The sequence below is a fragment of the Saccopteryx leptura genome, chromosome X (genome assembly GCF_036850995.1).
Source record: "Saccopteryx leptura isolate mSacLep1 chromosome X, mSacLep1_pri_phased_curated, whole genome shotgun sequence".
Classification (NCBI taxonomy): Eukaryota; Metazoa; Chordata; class Mammalia; order Chiroptera; family Emballonuridae; genus Saccopteryx; species Saccopteryx leptura.
The window spans coordinates 35,365,460-35,386,145 of record NC_089516.1 but is presented as its reverse complement, the minus strand read 5'-3'; the positions used below and the strand labels follow the sequence as shown (position 1 = coordinate 35,386,145).

The following is a 20,686-nucleotide window of genomic DNA, read 5'->3' as shown; positions in this document are numbered from 1 at the left end:
GACTCTTAGGGAGGTTCTGGTAAGGGCGGTCATTGGGTCAGAGGGCACGGGTGTTTCTGTGGTTCCCATGCCTCCCAGCTGCTGCCCTCCAGAAGGATGTCCCACTGACGGGTGGCCCAGCTCTCCCAGGGCAGTAGGTGATCAGGGTGCTTTGGGTGGTGTCAGGGGCACCTTCCTGAAAGAGGCAAGAGGAGCAGTCAAGGGTTCCCCCCTCCCATTATCAGAGCGAAGTGGAGGGCAGTGTGAACGTGCTTCCGTCTAGAAATCAGTGCGAGAAAAGGCGTCAGAAGGCTGAGCCTCGCTGTCTCTGGCTGGTCACATTCTGGTGTTTTCTCGTGTACATTCTTCCATACTTCTATGTTTCTAAAGGGCACATACAGTATATCAATTCTGAAACAATTTCTAAATAAAACCCAGATCCATCTGACCGCAGGGCACTAGCGTAGTCCCAGCACTTCTGGTCTAAGAAGCTAGAATCTCTCACAAAAGAGGAGTCTGATGGAAGACTTCTGGAGTCAGGGGCAGGGCCCGCCCAGCCCAGCCCAGCGCCCCGCTTCTCACCCCGCGGCTGGAGCAAACAGCAGAGGCGGGCCTGGGGGCGGGGCTGCGCAGGGCTGGGGCAGGACCTCTTCTGCTTCTCCCCCCACCCCCATCCTCACTTAGTGGCGGAGGCAAAGCCTTAACCGAAGGCGGGGGTGGTTCCTGTGGCCCCGCCCCGGGCCGCCATTGCCGGGCCTGTGGGGCTGCGCTCCCGCAGCTGTGTCTCCCTTAGTAGATCTGGGAGGCCGGCCCGACCGGACTCCGTCCGACTGGTCCCACACCTCCCCACAGCTAGGCAAGTCTCCGGCCGGCCTAGCCCGCTTCACCGGCCCCCCGGCCCAGAGGAGCGGCCTGAGCTCGGGGCCTCCCATGGGAGGAGGCCCGAGTCCGAGAGAAACACTTCCATTTCCAGATCCCAAAGGCTCCCGTGGGCACGATCGACCTTGAGCCACAGGGACCCCTCCTGTCCCGACAGGGCTTCTCTCTCCGCGTTCCCGAGGAGCCTGACCAGGTGGTTGGACGAACAAGTCGGTGCACCGATCTCGCCCATCCCGTAGCAGGGGCCCAGCCGAAGCTCGTCCCTGTCCCCCACCTAAACCTGCCTTTCTGCTTTGTTGCCTCCAGAGCGCACGGTCCTCAAACAGTTCACCTGCCGGCGGCCCCGACCCAGCGGGAGAAGTGGACATGAGGTTGGCAGGTGGGTGGCTTCCACAGTGGATGGGAGGAAGTTGGAAAGGGGACCCATCTGGAGGCCCAGGTGTCCAGAGGTCTGTTTGGAGGGACCCAGGTGGACCACTGGGTTTGCTTTTGGAATCGGAGGACTATGCAAAAGCACTCATTCTATGACCTTGAACAAATCCTTTCACTTCCGAGGAATTCAGCTCCCCAAGCTGTGAGATGAAGATTAGGATAATGAATTCTACCACCTCGGGGAACTGGCCCTTGTTTGGAAAATGAGATGTGGGAAAGAGGATCCAGGGAGCATGGGGGGCTGGGCAGAGAGGTACTGGTGGTAAAGGAGAAACTGATGGAAGTGACGAGTTGAATATGAACCTGGTGCTAGCCCTGCTTTGGGTCGTGGTGCTAGCCCTGCTTCGGGTCGGACAAGGAAGACGAAGATGGGTCGGGAAGGGACAGTTGAGAGGGTGCTGAACAGAACTCAAGCATTGGAGTTCAGACCTGCTAAGGTTGCAGCATTATTTTTTTGCCTTAAAATTTTATTATTGCTTTTAACAAGAGAGGAAGAGAGAGAGGAACATCGAGCTATTTCTGTATGTGCCCTGACTGGGGATTGAACTGGCAACCTCTGCATTTTGGAACAATGCTCTAACCAACTGTGCTATCCAGCCAGGGCTGTTGCAGCTTTATTAATGTATTCCAGTGGAGCTGGCCAGTGAGGAACTGGCTGGGATGATGTATCCTGAAGGCAAGGGCAGAAAAAATAGAGCCACTGCTCCCTGGAGGGTTGATTCAAGGCCAGGAGTAAATGAGAGCACTTATAGGGAGGGTAGAGGAAGGAGAGTAGAGTATAAGCCAGGGGTCCCCAAACTTTTTACACAGGGGGCCAGTTCACTGTCCCTCAGACCGTTGGAGGGCCAAACTATGAAAAAATTCCTATGCACACTGCACATATCTTATTTTAAAGTAAAAAAACAAAACGGGAACAAATACAATATTTAAAATAAAGAACAAGTAAATTTAAATCAACAAATTGACCAGTATTTCAGTGGGAACTGTGGGCCTGCTTTTGGCTAATGGGATGGTCAATGTGCTCCTCTCACTGACCACCAATGAAAGAGGTGCCCCTTCCGGAAGTGCGGTGGGCGCCGGATAAATGGCCTCAGGGGGCCGCAGTTTGGGGACCCCTGGTATAAGCAGAGAAGGCAGCCTGGGACAGAAGCCTGAGAAAGTCTAGCTCTTCAGGGGAGGGTAAAGGAGAATCAGGAGCGTCCAGAGAGGGTCAGAGTGTGTTGTCCTGGAAGTCAGTGGAGAAGTGTTTCTGGAAGGAGGGCCTGGTCAGTGTAACAGAGAGGTCAAGGAAGATCAGGGGTGACAGGTGACCTGGGGAGCTGATACCAACGTCATAGGTCGCCTTGGCAACAAGCTATTTTGGTGGGGTTATGGAGGCAAGGCCAGATTGGAGTAGGTTGTGAGAGAGTGGGAGGTGAGACTGGAAAGAGATGACTTTGGAGGAGCTGATGGGGAAGAGGAAGGGAGGAGAGAGAGCTCAGTGGCTGTATGGGATGATTCTGAAGGAGGGCTTTCCCTCCTGTGCTTTCTTATGAGGAGAGATAGTAATAATGGAAGAGAGCCTGGCCTGTGGTGGCACAGTGGATAAAGCGTCAACCTGGAACGCTGAGGACGCCGGTTCAAAACCCTGGTCTTGCCCCGTCAAGGCACATATGGGAGTTGATACTTCCTGCTGCTCCCCTTTCTCTCTCTCTCTCTCTCTCTTTCTCTCTCTCTCTCTCTCTCTCTCTCCCCCTTTCCCTCCCTCCCTCCCTCCCTCCTTCTCTCTCCCCCCCTCTTCTATAAAAGAAAATTAGAAAGACTGAGGTAAAATGATTGCTGTTACAAGAAACCTGAGCAGGGAGGAGAGCTCACAGTCCACCTCACAGAAGGTGAAGGGACTGGTCTTCAAAAGGAGTAGGGAACTTCTGCATCATAACCTGAGAGAAACAGGACATGATGAGTAGAACACAAATAGCAGCAGCAGGCAGGAAGTTGGGTGGCCCCTGGGGGAGCGCTGGAGCCCTCTCAGTCAGTGAGTTCTGGAGGCCCTTCCACACCTGGCCGGAAGAGCCAAGCTGAGAGCCTTGTAGTTGGAACTCAGTTCCCTCCATCCACCTGCCAGGAGCTCATGTCCCCCTCTCTGACCTCCCAGATGGCTACAGGTCTCCACCTTTCCAAGGGGGAGGGGAGATCTGGTTGTAAGGCCCTAGGTCATTTTGGAGCTCAATGGCATCTGAGATGGCCTTGCCTCCTCTGTCCCGCCTCCAGGACCCCTCCGCATCATGGCCCTGGTTGTGACTGTGGGCCTCACCTGGATCTTAATCAGCCTCCTTCTGGGTGGGCCTGGCAGTGGCTTTCCTCGCATCCAGCAACTCTTCACCAGTGAGTGTGGGACTCTTCCTCGCCCCACTACGGAGGTCCCCAGGGTGGCCACCTGTGCCTGTTGGCTGGGGGTGGGGGTGGCCTGGGTTTTCTTTCTCTTCCTAGAAGGCCACCTCTAGCTGCCCTCAGCCTGTCTCCTGGCATCCAGCACAGCCTGTGGCTGGGAAGTCAATCCCCACTGATGATCAGAATTCTGAGCCCAGTGAGAGTTGGTGGGGCCTAAGTAAGAGGAAGGGAGACTTCAGCTGAACACTGGGGCTGACATCCGGGTTGCTCCCTGCAGGCTTTCCATTGAGCTCTGAGGTGGGGCGGGGACTGGATGCCTTGTCTCTGGTGACAGACAGGTTACCTAGTACTTTTTTTTTTTTTTAATCCAAGAGGCTAGCGCAACTTTTTTATTATTATTTATTTATTTATTTATTGTATTTTTCCGAAGCCAGAAACAGGGAGGCAGTGAGACAGACTCCCACCAGGGGGCAATGCTCTGCCCATCTGGGGCATTGCTCTGTTGCGACCAGAGCCACTCCAGCGCCTGAGGCAGAAGCCAAGGAGCCATCCCCAGCGCCCGGGCCATCTTTTGCTCCAGTGGAGTCTCGGCTGCGGGAGGGGAAGAGAGAGACAGAGAGGAAGGAGAGGGGGAGGGGTGGAGAAGCAGATGGGCGCCTCTCCTGTGTGCCCTGGCCAGGAATCGAACCTGGGACTTCTGCACACCAGGCCGACGCTCTACCGCTGAGCCAACCGTCCAGGGCTACCTAGTACTTTTTCTAATTCCAGTTTACCCTTTCCCTGGAGCAAGGATTCTTTGCATATGAACATCATTAAGACTTGATCACGAACATGCCCAGATCAGCTGGCTTAGCCCTTGGCCTCTGAGCCTGCTGCCCCACCACCTTGACTGCATGGTATAGGGCCAGGCCACCCTGCTGCAGGCCCCAGGAGGCCTCCAAGCTAACAGAAACACCTCTCTTTACCCACAGGCCCAGAGAACTCAGCCACTACAGGTAAGCTCTTGTCACCTCCTTGTTCCTCCTCTGCCTGCCCCGAGTTCTCCAGGGTGTCTATTCTCCATTTACTTCTCCCCAAACTAGCAACACAGCCTGCTGGGTCTGCTTACATGCTGTGAACCTAGAAAACGAGTTACCTGCTTCCAGGTACAGCCTAGACATTCCCATTCCAAAAGTGAAATATTGGAAGGGATAAAGGGGTCACCAGGTCCAAGCAAGTCCAGAACCCAACAGGGCAAATGCCATTAGATTTCAAGGCCTGAGAAGAATCCTCTGTGGCCCAATGCTCTGTCCATTATGGGGCTGAGGAGCGCTCCAGAATGGAGGGGGTGGTCCTGACTCTTGGGCCTGGGTTATCTGGCCTCGGCAGCCACCCGCTGCCCTCAGAGTCATCCTTCCTTCCGTCCTTTCTCTGTCCCTTTCAGTCCAGACCGGCAGTGTTTCTGCTGTTATAAAGTTCCCCAAAACCTTGTTAGTCTCCTGTGCAATTCATGAGGGTCTAAGCTAGAGGACAGGAGGGTCCTCCAGATCTTTTCTGGGTTACCCCATCTCCGTTCCTAGCTTCTGGATGACATGGTTGAGTGGATCTGCGAATCACACACCTCAGTTCCTTGGAGAACAGCTGTCTGGCCACACCCTTGGTGTTTTCTCCAGATAATGCTTTCTTATTTTTTTTTTTGTATTTTTCTGAAGCTGGAAACGGGGAGAGACAGTCAGACAGACTCCCGCATGAGCCGGACCGGGATCCACCCGGCACGCCCACCAGGGGCAATGCTCTGCCCACCAGGGCGTCGCTCTGCCATGACCAGAGCCACTCTAGCGCCTGGGGCAGAGGCCAAGGAGCCATCCCCAGCGCCCAGGCCATCTTTGCTCCAATGGAGCCTTGGCTGCGGGAGGGGAAGAGAGAGACAGAGAGGAAGGAGGGGGGGGTGGAGAAGCAAATGGGTGCCTCTCCTATGTGCCCTGGCCGGGAATCGAACCCGGGTCCCCCGCACGCCAGGCCGACACTCTACCGCTGAGCCAACCGTCCAGGGCCTGCTTTCTTATTTTTTTGCAACATGATTAGGCTGAGAATTTCCTAAATCTTCACGTTCTGGTTCCTTTATGCTTAACAGTTCCTTTCTCACTTTACTGTCTCCTTTCATGTATTACCGTGAGATGGTTCCTGGGAAACCAGGCCCTGCCCTGAACACTTTGCTTGGAAATATCAGCGAAATAGCCAAGTTCAGTATTTATTTATAAGTTCTGCCTTCCCCCAAACACTAGAACATAGCTCAGCCAAGTTCTTGGTCACTTTATGACGAGGGTGACCTTTCATCTGATATCTCACCAGAACAGCCTTTAACATTCACATGTCTAGCAACATTCTGGTCATCATTATATACGTATTCTCCACAACGACAGAAGCTTTCTCTACTGCTCTTCTCTCTTCTTTGTGAGTCCTCGCCACAATCACCTTTAATGTCTGCATTTCTACTAGTAGTCTCTTCAAGGCAATCTAAGCCTTTTCTAACATGCACCTCAAAATCCCGTAGCTTCTACCCAATGCTCAGTTCCAAAGTCATGTCCACATTTTTAGGGATCTGTTACAATAGCACTCCACTTCATGGGATGAAAATCTGTATCAATTTCCTGAGCTGCCATATCCTCTGAAGACGCTAGAGGAGGATCCTTCCTGCCCCTCCCAGCTTCTGGTGGCCCCAGTTGTCCCTTGGCTCATGGCCGCATCATTCCGGTCTCTGCCTCTGTCTTCATGTAGTCTTCTGTATGTCTGTGTCTTCTCTTCTGTTTCCTTTTTTTTAGCCAGTCGCCAGAGAGACAGAGAGGGACAGATAAGGACAGACAGACAGGAATGGAGACAGATAAGAAGCATCAATTCTTTATTGTGACACCTTAGTTGTTTATTGATTGCTTTCTCATATGTGCCTTGACCGGGAGACTCCAACCAAGCCAGTGACCCCTTGCTCAAGCCAGCGCCTTTGGGCTCAAGTCAGCGACCATGGAGTCATGTCTATGATCCCAAGCTCAAGCCAGCGACCCTGCACTCAAGCTGGTGAGCCCACGCTCAAGTTGGCGACCTCGGAGTTTCGAACCTGGGTCCTTTGCACCCCAGGCCAATGCTCTATCTACTGTGCCACTGCCTGATCAGGCTTCTCTCCTGTTTCTTATAAGGACACTTGTCATTGGATATAGGGCCATCCTATTCCAGGATGATCTCATCTTAACGAATTATACCTTCAATGACCGTTTCCAAGTAGGGTGATAGTCCTGGCCAGGTAGCTCAGTTGGGTAGCATGTTGTCCTGACATGCCAAGGTTGTGGGTTCGATCCCTGGTCAGGACACATACAGGAATCAACCAATGAATGCGTAAATAAGTAGAATAACAAATTAGTGTTTCTCTCGCTAAAAAACAATTTAGGAAATGGAAAACCAAGTAGAGTGACATTGTACTGGGAGTTAGAACTTCAACAAATCTTTTGTGGGGAGATAATACAACCTGTGACAGAGACTGTCCCATCCTTCTACCTCTGCCCCCTGGGAACCAGATGTTCCCTTTGTTATTGCTCCATTACAGTCTGTTCTGGCCGTGCGCTCATCTGTGCAGGTGCCCTCTAGCTGCTCCTTCTTTCTCTTTGATCAGTAGCAGAAAAGCCTCTCTGTGGTCCCTGTCACCTTGCCCTGAGGCCAGCCCCAGCAGATAGAGTGTCTATGGAAATGTCCCTGGCCTGAGCCATGTCCCTCCCCCACTGGTCCCCTGCTCTGTCATCACTCATTCCTCCCTATGGGCTGATGCTGACCTCCCCCCCCTCAGACTTCGGGTGACCCCAGGCCCATGAGTTACCTACCCCTGGTCTCCCCACCCAGAGCCACGGGCCAGGAAGTACAAGTGTGGTCTGCCCCAGCCATGTCCCGAGGAGCACCTGGCCTTCCGTATGGTCAGTGGGGCTGCCAATGTCATCGGACCCAAGATCTGCCTCGAGGACAAGATGTGAGCTCCTTGGGTTGGAGGGGTGGGTGGAAGAGGGAATGGGGCATTGGAAGCTGGGTGTGCAAGGGCAGGAGAGCGGAGCAGACATGCCACTTGGGGGCTGTTCCCTTTCTAGACTCATGAGCAGTGTCAAGGACAACGTGGGCCGTGGACTGAACATTGCCCTGGTAAATGGTGAGCTCCCTGTGACGTGGGGTCAGTTTGGTTCAGGAAAGTGGAACTCTGCTATGACCTTCCCCACCCCCTCCCCACAGGGAATAGGCATCTGGGTGTTTGTCTTGGTCCTCCCCTCTCCCTTTCCCTCCAGAATACCCAGGAAGGTGAGGACGGAGTCTGTGCTTACTGAAGGCTCCGCAGAGTTGACTCAATGAACAAAAGCATGGTAACAGTAAAGAATTAGAAGTTTCCAGGAAGTTGAAGCGTGCTTCATGGCAAGCCCCTGGAGGGCCTCAAATGCCAGGCAGAAGCTCTATAGCCTTGAGTGGGCCACAGCTGTCTGAACAAGGGGCACGGTTAGCATGAATATTGGGGGGGGATTTGAAAGCTTCCAGAAGGGCTGCACCCAGTGGCCATGCCATGTCGCGAGCCTGGTCTGGGGAGACTGAGCTAAGGTGGTAGGGTGGAGTTGCCCTAGTGGCTTGCCCAGCAAGGTCCTCATCCTCCGTCTTTACCCAGGGGTCAGCGGTGAGCTCATCGAGGCCCGGGCCTTTGACATGTGGGCAGGAGGTGAGTGGTTTCCTACTTTTTCTGACAGTGCAGCAAAGTACCGGGTGCCCTTCCCCTCTGTCCGTTCACTGGGGGCTTCTCGAGCACTTCCTTGGGTTCGGAAAAGGCAGGAGGAGGGACAGGCATGTGGTCATGGAGAGTGCCCTCGCTTCTTAGACCAGTTCGTCCCTGCACTCACTTGGTGCGTCCCTGGCCTGATCCCTACTTTAAGTGTCCTTGTTTGGAGAACAGAAGTTGGTAGGGGAGGGAGCTCAGGGGTGCCTGATGTCCTGTGTTCCATGGGACCTGTGCCCCCAGATGTCAACGAGCTACTGAAGTTTATTCGGCCCCTGCACGAAGGCACCCTGGTGTTCGTGGCATCCTACGATGACCCAGCCACCAAGTGAGTGATTGCCCGGCCAGCCTCAGCCCCGCCCTCCCGTGGCACTGGCTCACGCCTTTTCCTTCTGTGCGGCAGGATGAATGAAGAGACCAGGAAGCTTTTCAGTGATCTGGGCAGCAAGAACGTCAAGGACCTGGCCTTCCGGGACAGCTGGGTGTTTGTGGGGGCCAAGGGTGTGCAGAACAAGAGCCCCTTTGAGCAGGTACGGGCGGAGAGCCTCCACTTCCCAGCCCAGGGCAGCTGGCCTGGCCCTTCTGCCTGCATCTCATGAGGTCCTCTTCTGTTCAAGCTGCAGCCTTTCCTAAATTCTGCCCCTGTGCCCCCACCTGGAGCAGCCCTAGCCCCCTCTCAGTCTTCCCAGGGAGGGGCAGTAAGGTTGACCTTCCCTGTTCTGTATGGGTTTCACCCTAAAGGGTCTTTAAATGGCAAAACTTCACACTGGCAAGACTCACAACTAAGAAACTTTCCTTCCAAACATCTTCAAGATGCTTGGTTCTGTCCCTTCTTCCCAAAACTTGCATGCCCTTCTCCCACCAGCCCTGGCTGCCATGGGGCCTACTGCTCCTCCGGGGCCGGATGTGTCAGGCCCTGTGCAGGGGCTGGTGAGCCCCAGGTGCCACCCTCATCTTTAGGAGGCCCCCAGCTCCGTGAAAGCCATGCTGTCCCCAAGCCCTGCTCCACACAGCAAGACAAGATAAACAGGCTGTTCTGGCAATTTCTGGAATGCTCTGGCTGCCAAAGAGCAGCTTAGCTCCCAGAGAAGAAACTCCCTTTCCCTTGCTCTCCCTGGAGCTTCCAGCAGCTCTGTGTGCACTGGTGACAGCAGAGACAGACAGACGCCCTCCTTACCTTCTGAGTGTGCCAGGCCCACAGAAATGCAGCTGACCCCCTCCTCCATCTGTGAGGGAGGCAGGCCAGTGCAGCCATTGCCATTTTTAGATGAGAAAATCAAGGTGCTGGTGCTGGGAAAGACAGAGCAGGCAAGTGCCCTGAGAGCGCACAGTTGGTTGACACCGGCACAAGGGGCCTGCCAGGTCTGTCTGTCTCCCGTTGGTTGACACCGGCACAAGGGGACCGCCAGGTCTGTCTGTCTCCCGTTGGTTGACACCGGCACAAGGTGACCGCCAGGTCTGTCTGTCTCCCGTTGGTTGACACCGGCACAAGGGGACCGCCAGGTCTGTCTGTCTCCCGTTGGTTGACACCGGCACAAGGGGACCGCCAGGTCTGTCTGTCTCCCGTTGGTTGACACCGGCACAAGGGGACCGCCAGGTCTGTCTGTCTCCCGTTGGTTGACACCGGCACAAGGGGACCGCCAGGTCTGTCTGTCTCCCGTTGGTTGACACCGGCACAAGGGGACGGCCAGGTCTGTCTGTCTCCCGTTGGTTGACACCGGCACAAGGGGACGGCCAGGTCTGTCTGTCTCCCGTTGGTTGACACCGGCACAAGGGGGCCGCCAGGTCTGTCTGTCTCCCGTTGGTTGACACCGGCACAAGCGGACCGCCAGGTCTGTCTGTCTCCCGTTGGTTGACACCGGCACAAGGGGACGGCCAGGTCTGTCTGTCTCCCGTGCCTGAGGTCTGAGGCTGTGACTCCCTGACCCTGCAGCACGTGAAGAACAGTAGGCACACCAATAAGTATGAAGGCTGGCCCGAAGCACTGGAGATGGAAGGCTGCATCCCTAGGAGAACCACGGCCAGCTAGCCAGCCACGCACAAGGACCAGGCCGAAGGAGGCTGCGTGTGCCCGGCCCAGGAGAAGGCAGCGGGAGTGCCAGTGCAGGGCTGAGTCCTGAACCCACACCTGGCCAGGAGTGCTCTCTTGCTTCAACACATCAGGGCTTTAAGGACTGGTGACCAGTGTGTGACTGGTGGCGGGGGCTGTGACAGCCAGCCACATTGCACTGTCAGGGAAGCCCAGGTACCCATCTCCGTCTTTTCCTAAAGCTGCTTTCCCTAGGCAGCCCCCACCCAGTTCCCAAGCATCCTCGGGCACATGGCCCCGGGTGCTCGCTCCCTCACTGCACAGTCGACTGGTTGGGCATCTTTCAGAACCTTTCCACCCTAGAGCGGCTCACTACTTGGCAGGCTAGTCCTGTTTCCAATGTGATTCCTTCTGGTGAGCCCCACCTGGCAGCCATGGCAGGGGACCTGGCTGCCTCCTGTCCCGCTCTCTGCAGGAAGGGGCTGCCTTAGAGCCTGGCTGGCCAGGTCAGTAAGGTAGTGAGCCTGACCATGGTCCCTAGTGCAGTGGGTGGCAGCTCGTGCAGCTTGTCAGAGGGCCCGCCTTCTAGAAGACCTGTTAATAAATTGGTGCCCCCCCACCTGACCAGGCGGTGGCGCAGTAGATAGAGCGTCAGACTGGGATGCAGAGGACCCAGGTTCAAGACCCCAAGGTCACAAGCTTGAGCATGGCCTCATCTGGTTTGAGCAAAAAGCTCACCAGCTTGGACCCAAGGTCACTGGCTCGAGCAAGGGGCTACTCCCGCAGTCAAGGCACATATGAGAAAGCAATCAATGAACAACTAAGGTGTCACAACACGCAATGAAAAACTAATGATTGATGCTTCTCATCTCTCCGTTCCTGTCTATCCCTCTCTCTGGCTCTGTAAAAAAATAAAATAAAAATTAAAAAAAAATAAATTGGTGCCCCAATGGAATGAAGTTCATTCAGCGCCGAGTCAGGGGTGGTGTCATCTTGGGGGGGAGGGACATGTGTTGGAGTCTCAGCCGACCCACCCACTACAGCCTTAGAAGACAGCCTGTTTCCAAGACTCCTGCTATGAACAGGTCCTGCTGTGGCTCACATAGTGAGCAGGGCAGCTGCCCAGCTGGCAGCCCTGTATTCTTGTCTGGGAGAGACCGTTCTGCCCTCTAGAGCTGCGGGAAATTCACTGAACCTCTCGGGCATGGCACAGGCCCATAGGGACACAGATGGGGATTAAAGCCAGCCTGGGTGCCTCCTCCCTCCACCCAGACTCCCTGAGAACTAGCGTGTCCCCTTGCAGCACTCAACTTTGGATGCCTTTGAAATCAGGGCTGTGAGAGCAGAGTCATGTGGACTATTTGTCATTTCTCACAGCTTAGTTCTATTTCCCTTCACTGAGCAAGAACTAGCAAGAAATTATTAGGAGTTTTGCTGGAATACCACATCCAGGGCGTGCAGAAGCAGTCTGAGGTCAGAAAAAGAAGAGAAGGCAGTTTGGACTTCCGAGATGGGAGGAATGGGGGCACCAGCCAGGCAGTCTGAAAAAGGCCGTAGTGAGGACGATGGACTCACGAGTCCTGTTCTGGAGGTGGGCTCCTGAGCCTCTGCCTTCTAAGAGTTCAGTGCTCCCAGAGTGTGAGCAAACTGTCAAGAAATGACAAAGTTAAGGAGCAGGCAGAAGAGAGACAGCCCAGGAAGGAGAGGCTTTGGTTGTGATGCCAGGACCGGGAAGGGTCCGGGAAGTGGAGACTCGAGGAGGACCCACACTGCTTGCTGAGGAAACGGCAATCATAGAAGCTGACACTCAGCCTGACCCTGTGCTAAGCACTTTACGTGTATTTGTATTTTTAAATTTATTTTAGAGAGAGATGGAGGGAGAGAAAGAGACAGAAACATTGATCTGTTTTTGTATTTGCCCTGACCAGGGATCAAACTTCACATATTGGGACAATGCTCTAACTAACCCAGCCATCCAGCCAGGGTATATTCTCTTTTTTTCTTTATTTTCTTTTATTCCTTCTCTCCTTTCCTTTCCCTTCCCTCCCCTTTTCCTTCCTCCCTCCCCTTTTTTCTTTCTTCTCTTTCTCTTTTTAGAGAGAGGAGGAAGGGGAAGAGACAGAGATAGAGAGAGGTAGAGACAGATCTTTATCCTCACGTGCCCTGACCAGGGATCAAACCGGCAACAGCAGGACAATGCTCTAACCAACTGAGCCATCTGGCCAGGGCTAGACTTCATTTTTTCGAGTTTTAGGTTCAAAACACAGATGATCAGAAAGTACCCAGATAGAGTTCCCGCATACATACCCAATCTCCACTGACATCACCCAAAGCCCAAAGTTGACATTAAGCTTCCCTCTTTTGTGGTGCAGTCTGTGGGTTTGCCAAATACATAATGATGTGTATCTACTGTTATTGTATCATAAATATTCATTTTTAAAACCTTTTGTTATGGGCCTGACCTGTGGTGGCGCAGTGGATAAAGCGTCGACCTGGAAATGCTGAGGTCGCCGGTTCGAAACCCTGGGCTTGCCTGGTCAAGGCACATATGGGAGTTGATGCTTCCAGCTCCTCCTCCCTGTCTCTCTCTCCTCTCTCTCCCCCTCTCTCTCTCCTCTCTAAAATGAATAAAATAAAATTAAAATTAGAAAAAAAAATTTAAAACCTTTTGTTATGGACATTTTCAAAGGCCCCCCAAAGTAGACAGAATAGTATAAATAAACCCCAATGTACCCACTGGGGCTACTACAGTGATCAAATAAAACAGAACCTCACTAAAGGTCCGCACTGCAAGGCTGGGAGGCGTGTAGACCCCACTGTGCCTCTCAAACAACTGCCGTGACTGCCCAACCTTCCCCAAACATTTACCAAATGCCTGCCCTGGGCCAGGCATTGTTACATGCTAAGAATGGAGGATCGAGCCCTAGTGACAGCTCCTACCTCCTGAGGGAGATGTGCCCTCCCTTTGGGTCCCCGTAGTCACTCAGATGGAAACAGCAGGCCAGGTTTATCTCACATAGCCTAGAAACTGACGGTAGTGTGGAGCACAGCCTGCCCGACTTTCCATAGTGGGGTCAAGCTTTATCCTGCAGTCGTCCTCCTCCAGGGTGTTTCCCACCACACACCCTTTAAAAGTTACTGACATCCTCCAGAATTCCAACTCAAATTGGCAGAAGAAAAATAAGTAATGACAGAAAGGAGACTTATTGTTCCTATAACAGACTCCAAAGCCCATGGGTGAGTCTAGCTCTCACAGTGTCATCAGGACATGGGCTCTCTCCATCTCTTGGCTCTGACTTTCTGTTTGATTCCTTTTCAAACATGCTGTCTCCTCCTAGGTAGAGGGAGCAACCCCAGCCAAAAAAAAAAAGAGTTCCAATCTTCTCAATAGTTCCAGTACTTGTTCCTGGGAACTAACCCTCATTGTTCCAGACTGGATTATGGGCTTATCCTTGCATCAGTCTGTGTGGCTCTGATTGGCTATACCTGGGCATGTGCCTGCCCCAGAAGCCAACATTGGTGTCATCTACTTGCAAACCTTGGGTACCAAGAGTGGAGGTGAGATGGTTTTCCCGAAGGAAATTAAGGTACTGTGATCTGATCCTGGGTAAGCACTACACTTCCCTGTAAGTATCAAATATATCCCATCCGTGTGCTTGCATATAATATGACTCCCTTGCATGCTTATTTATCACATAGTATTCCTGGAGGTCCCTGTCTGGAGAGCAGAAAGTAGGCACTCCTCTCGGGGTCACCATAGTGAGCCTATTAATACTGTGGCAAGTCTCCCATCTGAAGTACATTTGTTTTGTTTTGACTCATAATTTAGCTGTTATAATTTATCATCATAGTTCATCTGTTCTTGGTCCAGATGACTTCTCTTTCGAAACTAGATATACTTGACTGATTGGTAGAGCCCTTCCTCCTCTTCTGGGATATATTATTAACTCCTACGAACACTCTCTTGCCTTTGATTTAGCCAGCCCTTTTTCCTGCATTAAAAGCCTCCAAATTCCCTCATGTCAGCCCAGAAGCCCACTGGCTTTTCAGGGAAGGGTAAAGTGACTGGTGATAGTGGGAAGCAGCGTTTGCTTTCCTTGACCCCTGGCACCAATTCCCATTCAGTTTGAATATAAAAATGCAGGTTTCCTCCAGGAAGGCTACATCTTTTAGGTTTCCTCTGCTTTCCCACCAGACCCATTCCCCATATCCCTCTGGCCAGCTTTACCCAGTCTTCAGACAGCCATACCCCCCACCACACTTTTGCAAACTGCAGTCTTCAAGGCAACATGTGCCAACCTGTTTCCATCGGGACGCACTCAACCCCAATGAGAGGGGCAGTTAAAGAACATTCCAGGACACCAAGTCCTCACACAAATGTCTTACATCTTACTGATCCTCTGAGGCTAAAGAACAGCCTTCAGCTATGATCTCTTTTTATTTATTTATTTATTTATTTATTTTTACAAAGACAGAGAGTGAGTCAGAGAGAGGGATAGACAGACAGGAATGGAGAGAGATGAGAAGCATCAATCATTAGTTTTTCATTGCGTGTTGTTCATTGATTGCTTTCTCATATGTGCTTTGACCACGGGCCTTCAGCAGACCGAGTAACCCCTTGCTGGAGCCAGCGACCTTGGGTTCAAGCTGGTGGGCTTTTTTTGCTCAAACCAGATGAGCCTGTGCTCAAGCTGGCGACCTCAGGGTCTCAAACCTGGGTCCTCTGCATCCCAGTCTGACGCTCTATCCACTGCGCCACCGCCTGGTCAGGCAGCTATGATCTTTTAATGTTTCTGATCACCCACATAATTCAAACCCTCTTGAGCATGCAACCCCACCATATGTACATCTATGTACGTATGATGTGCGCATACTAATCTGAACTTTATAAAATACAAAAGTTTAAAATAAAATGTATTTAAATAAGTTTAAATTAACAAACTTATCAAAATTATAATCATTTACTTGAAAATTAAGTAAAGGAGATACGGTTGTTTTGTGTGTGTGTGTGTGTGTGTGTGTGTGTGGTTTTTTTTTTTTTAGACATTTTCACCGATGTGTCTTGTGCACCTCTCCGGGCAAATACCTGCAACTTTTGGGACCGTGGCCTCCATCACAGCTGTGACAAGAGGTTCTTCCCAAGCAGTGGGTTGCCACTGACCTGCTGGCAGACTTAATGCAAGTCCCCTTCGACTCTATACTCGTTTACTGTCTTCCCATATCCTGTCTACGCCCACACTTGTCCCTTTTGCCCATACCATCTATTTGCATTTCTTTTCCGTGAATGCTAGACCTTGCTGGTGACGCCAAATAGTGTGGAAAAGTGGACAAGTCTACTGACGTTCCACAATGTAGAAATAGATGCTCGGTCAATGTTTGAACGAAGGAAGGTGGCACTAAGCGAAGCCTGGGGCCCGGTGTCCAGGGTTGCTCGGACTCAGCCTTCAGACTACAATGCTGGGCGCCAGGTGAGGGAACGTAGCCGAAACCCTGACCCCGGGCATCCCAGCTCTGCCAACTGCTAAGTCTGTGTCCCACTGCCTCCAGAGGTCGTAGCGTGTTTGGGAATGACTACGGACCCTACCCCGAACGGATCGCCTGGGCGATGGTCACAGAAGACTTCCAGCCAGGCCCACGCGTCTGCGCCAACTCGTCGCTCCCAGACGCGTCACTTCCGTATGCGCCACATCCGGTTCGAACAGGCCCCAGCCGTGAGAGGTGAGCGGGCCGCTGAGGGGAGGCGAGGCGGGGCCTCGGCGGGTAGGAGGCGGGGCCTCGGTGGGCGGGCCTGGCCGGCCCCCACGAGCTGAGCTCGCTAGCGTCCGCCGGCCCGGCAGGCGCCGGTGCTGAGCTCCGGGGCTGTGGCGGCAGGTGAGAGCTTTGAGCAGGAAAGGGCGGGCGGAAGGCGATCTCTGGCCCTGGCTCGGCTCAGCGCTCGCCCGCTCAGGCCAGTCAGAGGGCCGGACAGGGAAGGGTAGCCGCTCCTCGTTCCTGAGGTCCGGCGCGGCTGCGGGGCCTGGGAGTGGCGTGAGGATTCCCTGTGCCGCGACCCCGGGACCGCCCGAGCAGGTCGCTGGCCCGTCAGCTCCAGGGCGGCAGCACGAGCCCGGCAGCGGCGCGCCCCTCCTTCTGTCCTTTCCTCCCTCCCTCCCTCCCTTCTGGTTTCGCGCCTGAGCTCTCCGTGCCCAATCCAACGAAGCCCCGGTCAGCACTACCAACTGCTCTAATACTGAAGACTCGCGGGTTTGGAAAAAAGCTGCCAGCCCGAGGTTCTCTTCCCTGCTTTGGGGTATATTTGCTCAAACTTTCCCAGCCCTTCAAGCCGAAATGGCGTGGGATCTGGGCCAGACCCCTTTTGCAGTGACTCAAAGCCGCCCGCCCTACTGAAAGGACAGCGTGAATGGTCCCTAGCCTCTTCTCCCTTATGAACTGATTCACACTACCCTGGTGGATTCAGTCCCGGGTGCCTTCATCTTTTCCGTGTGACTCCCCTCTACTTTGGTCCTCACATACTTTCTCTGGTTTTCCTGCCTCCCTCTTCAGCAGTAGGACGCGAGGCTGGACCAAAGCCTCCAGGGTAAGTGACCCAAACTTTAAGCCAGCAGAGGCCATGGCATCCCAGGGCAATGGGGGGGAGACTCTCCCACGGATAAGCCTTTTGTTTAACCTGCCCTCCACTCACTAATTCCCCTGCCCCGCAGTCTCAGATGGAAACCGGGGCCAAAGACTGATAGGATCTAAGGAGACATGGGCCTCTTCCAGGACTGGGACACTGCAGGGCATGAGGCAACCAACAGTAATGATGAAAAACCACTGTGTCCCCATTCTGGTTGCCCCAGTTCCAGCAGATGATGTGACAGTAGGCTGGTGGCCGCCCAAATAGAAAAGTGGAAGGAGGCAAACCTCCTCCTTACTCCCCTCATCACCAAGAAACACTCAGAGTCCCACTGGGAGTTCCAAGCACTGGTAGGATTGCATGTGGGCATGACGAAGAGCCCCTGGACTCTGAGCAGAGCCAGGCGCTCAGATTCCAGGACTGCCAGAGGAGTGTGAGCTCTGAAAGGAGAAAAAGCACCCCCAGTGAACATGTGGCCCTATATGACCCCCTCTGTTGCCCCTTCCAGCCACTTCCCTGGGGAGATGGGACCTGCACCCTCTCAGAACCCCCACCACATCATTGTCAGCAGGTAGGGTAGGCCAGCTAGCCACAGCAACACTGTGTACAACTGCATATCGGTGGTGAACATCAGCCCTTGGGGCTTTTGGCCTGATAGTCACCGGCTGCCCACACCGCTTTGCCAATTGCTTTCTGCCTGACACATGACACTCAAATGCCCTAACCTGCTCTCTGATGGCCTCTCAGATCTGGCCTGAGCCAGTATTTCCCATCAGTACCTTTTCTCGCCTCCAGCTTGTCTCCTTGTCACCCCTGGGCAGCTTTTCAGAGATTTCATCCTGGTTGTGGCACTGTTATGGCCCCATTACAGCTGTGTCTTGAAGCCAGTGGTAATCAGGCTAGTGATGACAGGATTGGGGGTGGCTGTCCCTTGATATCAGGACATCTCTGCAAGGTCTCTGTGCTGGGGGGCAAGCCTGGGGAAATAGGCAGGCTGAGAATTCTCATCTGTAGGTGGCCCCTCTGGGTGAGGGATGGCAAGCTTGAGGCAGTTGTGGCATACGACAGCCCAATGGCACTCAAGGGCCAGCACTAGGCAATGCCTTTCTGTTCCCAGGTCTGGGGTAAGGATCCCTGCTGAGTCGCACAGCAGGGGACTTCCAGGTCCCTATACTTCTGGGTTCAACAGTGCTCACTCTCACCAGTTACCTCTCTGTGTCCCTACTCTCTTCAGGAAGAGCTCTGCCATCAAGGAAAGCAGCACAGAGCCAGGCCCCACCCATGGACCCTTCTCAGGACAACCAAAAGGCACTAGTAGGACTGCTCTCCTAAGCCACAGAGGGCCTGGGCACACCATCCTCCAGGAAGGACCATGGGTTTTAGGAGGGGCAACTCCCAGCTGAAGTCTGGCCCAGCAGGAGGCAATAGTTGCACAGGCCCCCTGGGCATGCTCCAGGCTACCCTGCTGCTTGTCAGCCTGCCGTGGGTAGCCCAGGGAACAGCCAGTGCCAATCTCAGCACAACTCTGGGCCATCCTGGGCCACTGCCAGGGGGCCGTTACTTGAGCATTGGGGATGGCTCTGTGGTGGAGTTCGAGTTCCCAGAGAATAGCAAGGGCATCATCGTGATTTCAAGCCAGTACCCAGGCCAGGGCAATGGGCCGGGGCCCGACCCCACGCTGAGAGTTACCTCCATGGACACAGAGGTGCTGACCATCAAGAATGTGAGTGCTATAACCTGGGGCAGTGGGGGTGGCTTCGTGGTGAGCATCCACTCAGGCCTGCCTGGGCTAGCCCCACTCCTCATCCAGCTTGTAGACCACCGTCACGCCCCACCCATGCTGATCGAGGAGCGGAGAGATTTCTGCATCAAGGTCTTACCTGCTGAAGACACCGCTGCCACCCTTGGCACTGACCTGGTCCACTTCTCAGAGAACCCAATACTCTACTTTCTCCTGCCTCTTATCTTTGTCAACAAGTGTTCATTCGGGTGCAAAGTGGAGCTCGAGGTTCTGAAGGGGCTCCTGCAGAGCCCCCAGCCCATGCTGCTGGGCCTGTTGGGCCAGTTTCTGGTCATGCCCTTCTATGCTTTCCTGATGGCCAAGGTCTTCATGCTGCCTAAGGCCCTGGCTCTGGGACTCATCATCACCTGCTCATCACCTGGTGGCGGGGGGAGCTACCTCTTCAGCCTCCTCCTTGGAGGGGATGTCACTCTGGCCATCTCCATGACTTTCATCTCCACAGTGGCTGCCAGTGGTTTCCTGCCACTGTCTTCAGCTGTCTACAGCCGCCTGCTCAGCGTCCATGAAACCCTCCACGTGCCCACCTCCAAGATCCTGGGGAGCCTGCTGTTCATCGCCATCCCCATCGTAGTCGGGGTGCTGATCAAGTCCAAGCTCCCCAAGCTCTCTCGGCTGCTGCTGCAAGTCATCAAGCCCTTCAGCTTTGTGCTGCTCCTGGGTGGCCTCTTCCTGGCCTACCGCATGGGCGTCTTCATCCTGGTGGGCGTCAGGCTGCCCATCGTGCTGGTGGGCCTCACTGTGCCCCTGTTTGGCCTCCTGGTGGGCTACTGCCTGGCCACGTGCTTGAAGCTACCAGTGGCCCAGCGGCGGACAGTGAGCATTGAGGTAGGGGTGCAGAACAGCCTGCTGGCCTTGGCGGTGTTGCAGCTTTCCCTCCGCCGCCTTCAGGCTGACTACGCCTCCCAGGCCCCCTTCATTGTGGCACTAAGCGGCACCTCGGAGATGTTGGCCTTGGTTATTGGCCACTTCATCTATAGTAGCCTGTGCCCAGTTCCCTGAGGCCTCTGGGTCCAGTTTTGCCACACCTAGCCCCCACCCTACACCCACTGTCCCCACAGTTCTTGTGTACCAAAGGCCTTTAGTTATGCACTATGCACTCAGAAAAATCCAGGCTTATTTTTGTTACTGGTTTTTTATTGTCCAGCTTTCAGTGCCAAAGAGGCCATGCTGAGTTAGGTAGGTGGGCTCTGCCCAGAAAATATATTTCAATAAAAGAGAGAAGCAAACTTGGGTTTCTTCCAATCTTTGCCTTTTGGGGCCTGAGGGTGGGGGGTAGGAAGGGTGTTGACTGGGTAGGTGTGGGCCAGGGTGGAGTGGTGGCTTGGGGAACACGGTGACCTTAGCACAGACTTTCTCAGCCCTCCTTCCCCAGGCTCCTGAGAGGGGCCTTTCCAGAGTAAGCTGTGGGAGGGTGAGGGCAGAGGCCTGGCTCCCCTGCCGGCCCCCAAGCTGAGTTGGCTTTCTGCCGCCAGACCTCAAAGGAGGAGACAGAAGGCCTGTGGCCAGTGCGGCAAGTTTGTCCGGACCGGGCCCTTTGTGGACTCCAGAGGAAAAGACTCCGCGACTGCATGGACCTGCTTCACCAGCCGGCTAAGAGCGCCACGGGGGCCCGGCGGTCGGCGGGGCGGGGCGAGCGGGCCCCCGGCCCACCCTCCCCCAACGCCCCGCTCTCCGATGAAGCCCACCTGGCCCAGTTCAGTCCTCCTCCGCATCCTGGCGGGCCCCCAGCCCAGTCGCAGTAGTAGACTTGTCACCCTGGGCGGTCCCCGCGCGGTTAGGAAGCGGGACTCCTCCTCCAGGGGTGACAGGGGC

The 20,686-nt window shown here is 54.3% G+C and overlaps 2 protein-coding genes across 5 annotated transcripts; both read left to right on the top strand.

Annotated features, from left to right (window-relative positions):
- Positions 1-695: 695 nt before the first annotated feature.
- Positions 696-11,204, top strand: FAM3A (FAM3 metabolism regulating signaling molecule A). 3 transcript variants are annotated; one of them, XM_066356694.1, is made up of 10 exons: positions 696-1,067; positions 1,165-1,237; positions 3,541-3,654; positions 4,632-4,655; positions 7,525-7,648; positions 7,764-7,822; positions 8,324-8,374; positions 8,672-8,756; positions 8,832-8,958; positions 10,362-11,204. In XM_066356694.1, exons 2-10 carry the CDS (start codon positions 1,225-1,227, stop codon positions 10,455-10,457), a joined length of 693 nt encoding a protein of 230 aa, XP_066212791.1. In that variant the 5' UTR covers positions 696-1,067; positions 1,165-1,224; the 3' UTR covers positions 10,458-11,204. The 3 variants fall into 3 exon arrangements, with proteins under 3 accessions (XP_066212791.1, XP_066212787.1, XP_066212790.1); XM_066356690.1 differs by having other exon boundaries at positions 916-1,051; XM_066356693.1 differs by lacking the exons at positions 696-1,067; positions 1,165-1,237 and adding an exon at positions 6,597-6,711 and having other exon boundaries at positions 3,560-3,654.
- A 5,048-nt stretch (positions 11,205-16,252) lies between these two features.
- On the top strand, positions 16,253-20,617 carry SLC10A3 (solute carrier family 10 member 3). 2 transcript variants are annotated; one of them, XM_066356274.1, is made up of 3 exons: positions 16,266-16,328; positions 17,001-17,034; positions 18,308-20,617. In XM_066356274.1, exon 3 carries the CDS (start codon positions 18,446-18,448, stop codon positions 19,871-19,873), a length of 1,428 nt encoding a protein of 475 aa, XP_066212371.1. In that variant the 5' UTR covers positions 16,266-16,328; positions 17,001-17,034; positions 18,308-18,445; the 3' UTR covers positions 19,874-20,617. The 2 variants fall into 2 exon arrangements, with proteins under 2 accessions (XP_066212369.1, XP_066212371.1); XM_066356272.1 differs by lacking the exon at positions 17,001-17,034 and having other exon boundaries at positions 16,253-16,328; positions 18,308-20,616.
- Positions 20,618-20,686: the final 69 nt, after the last annotated feature.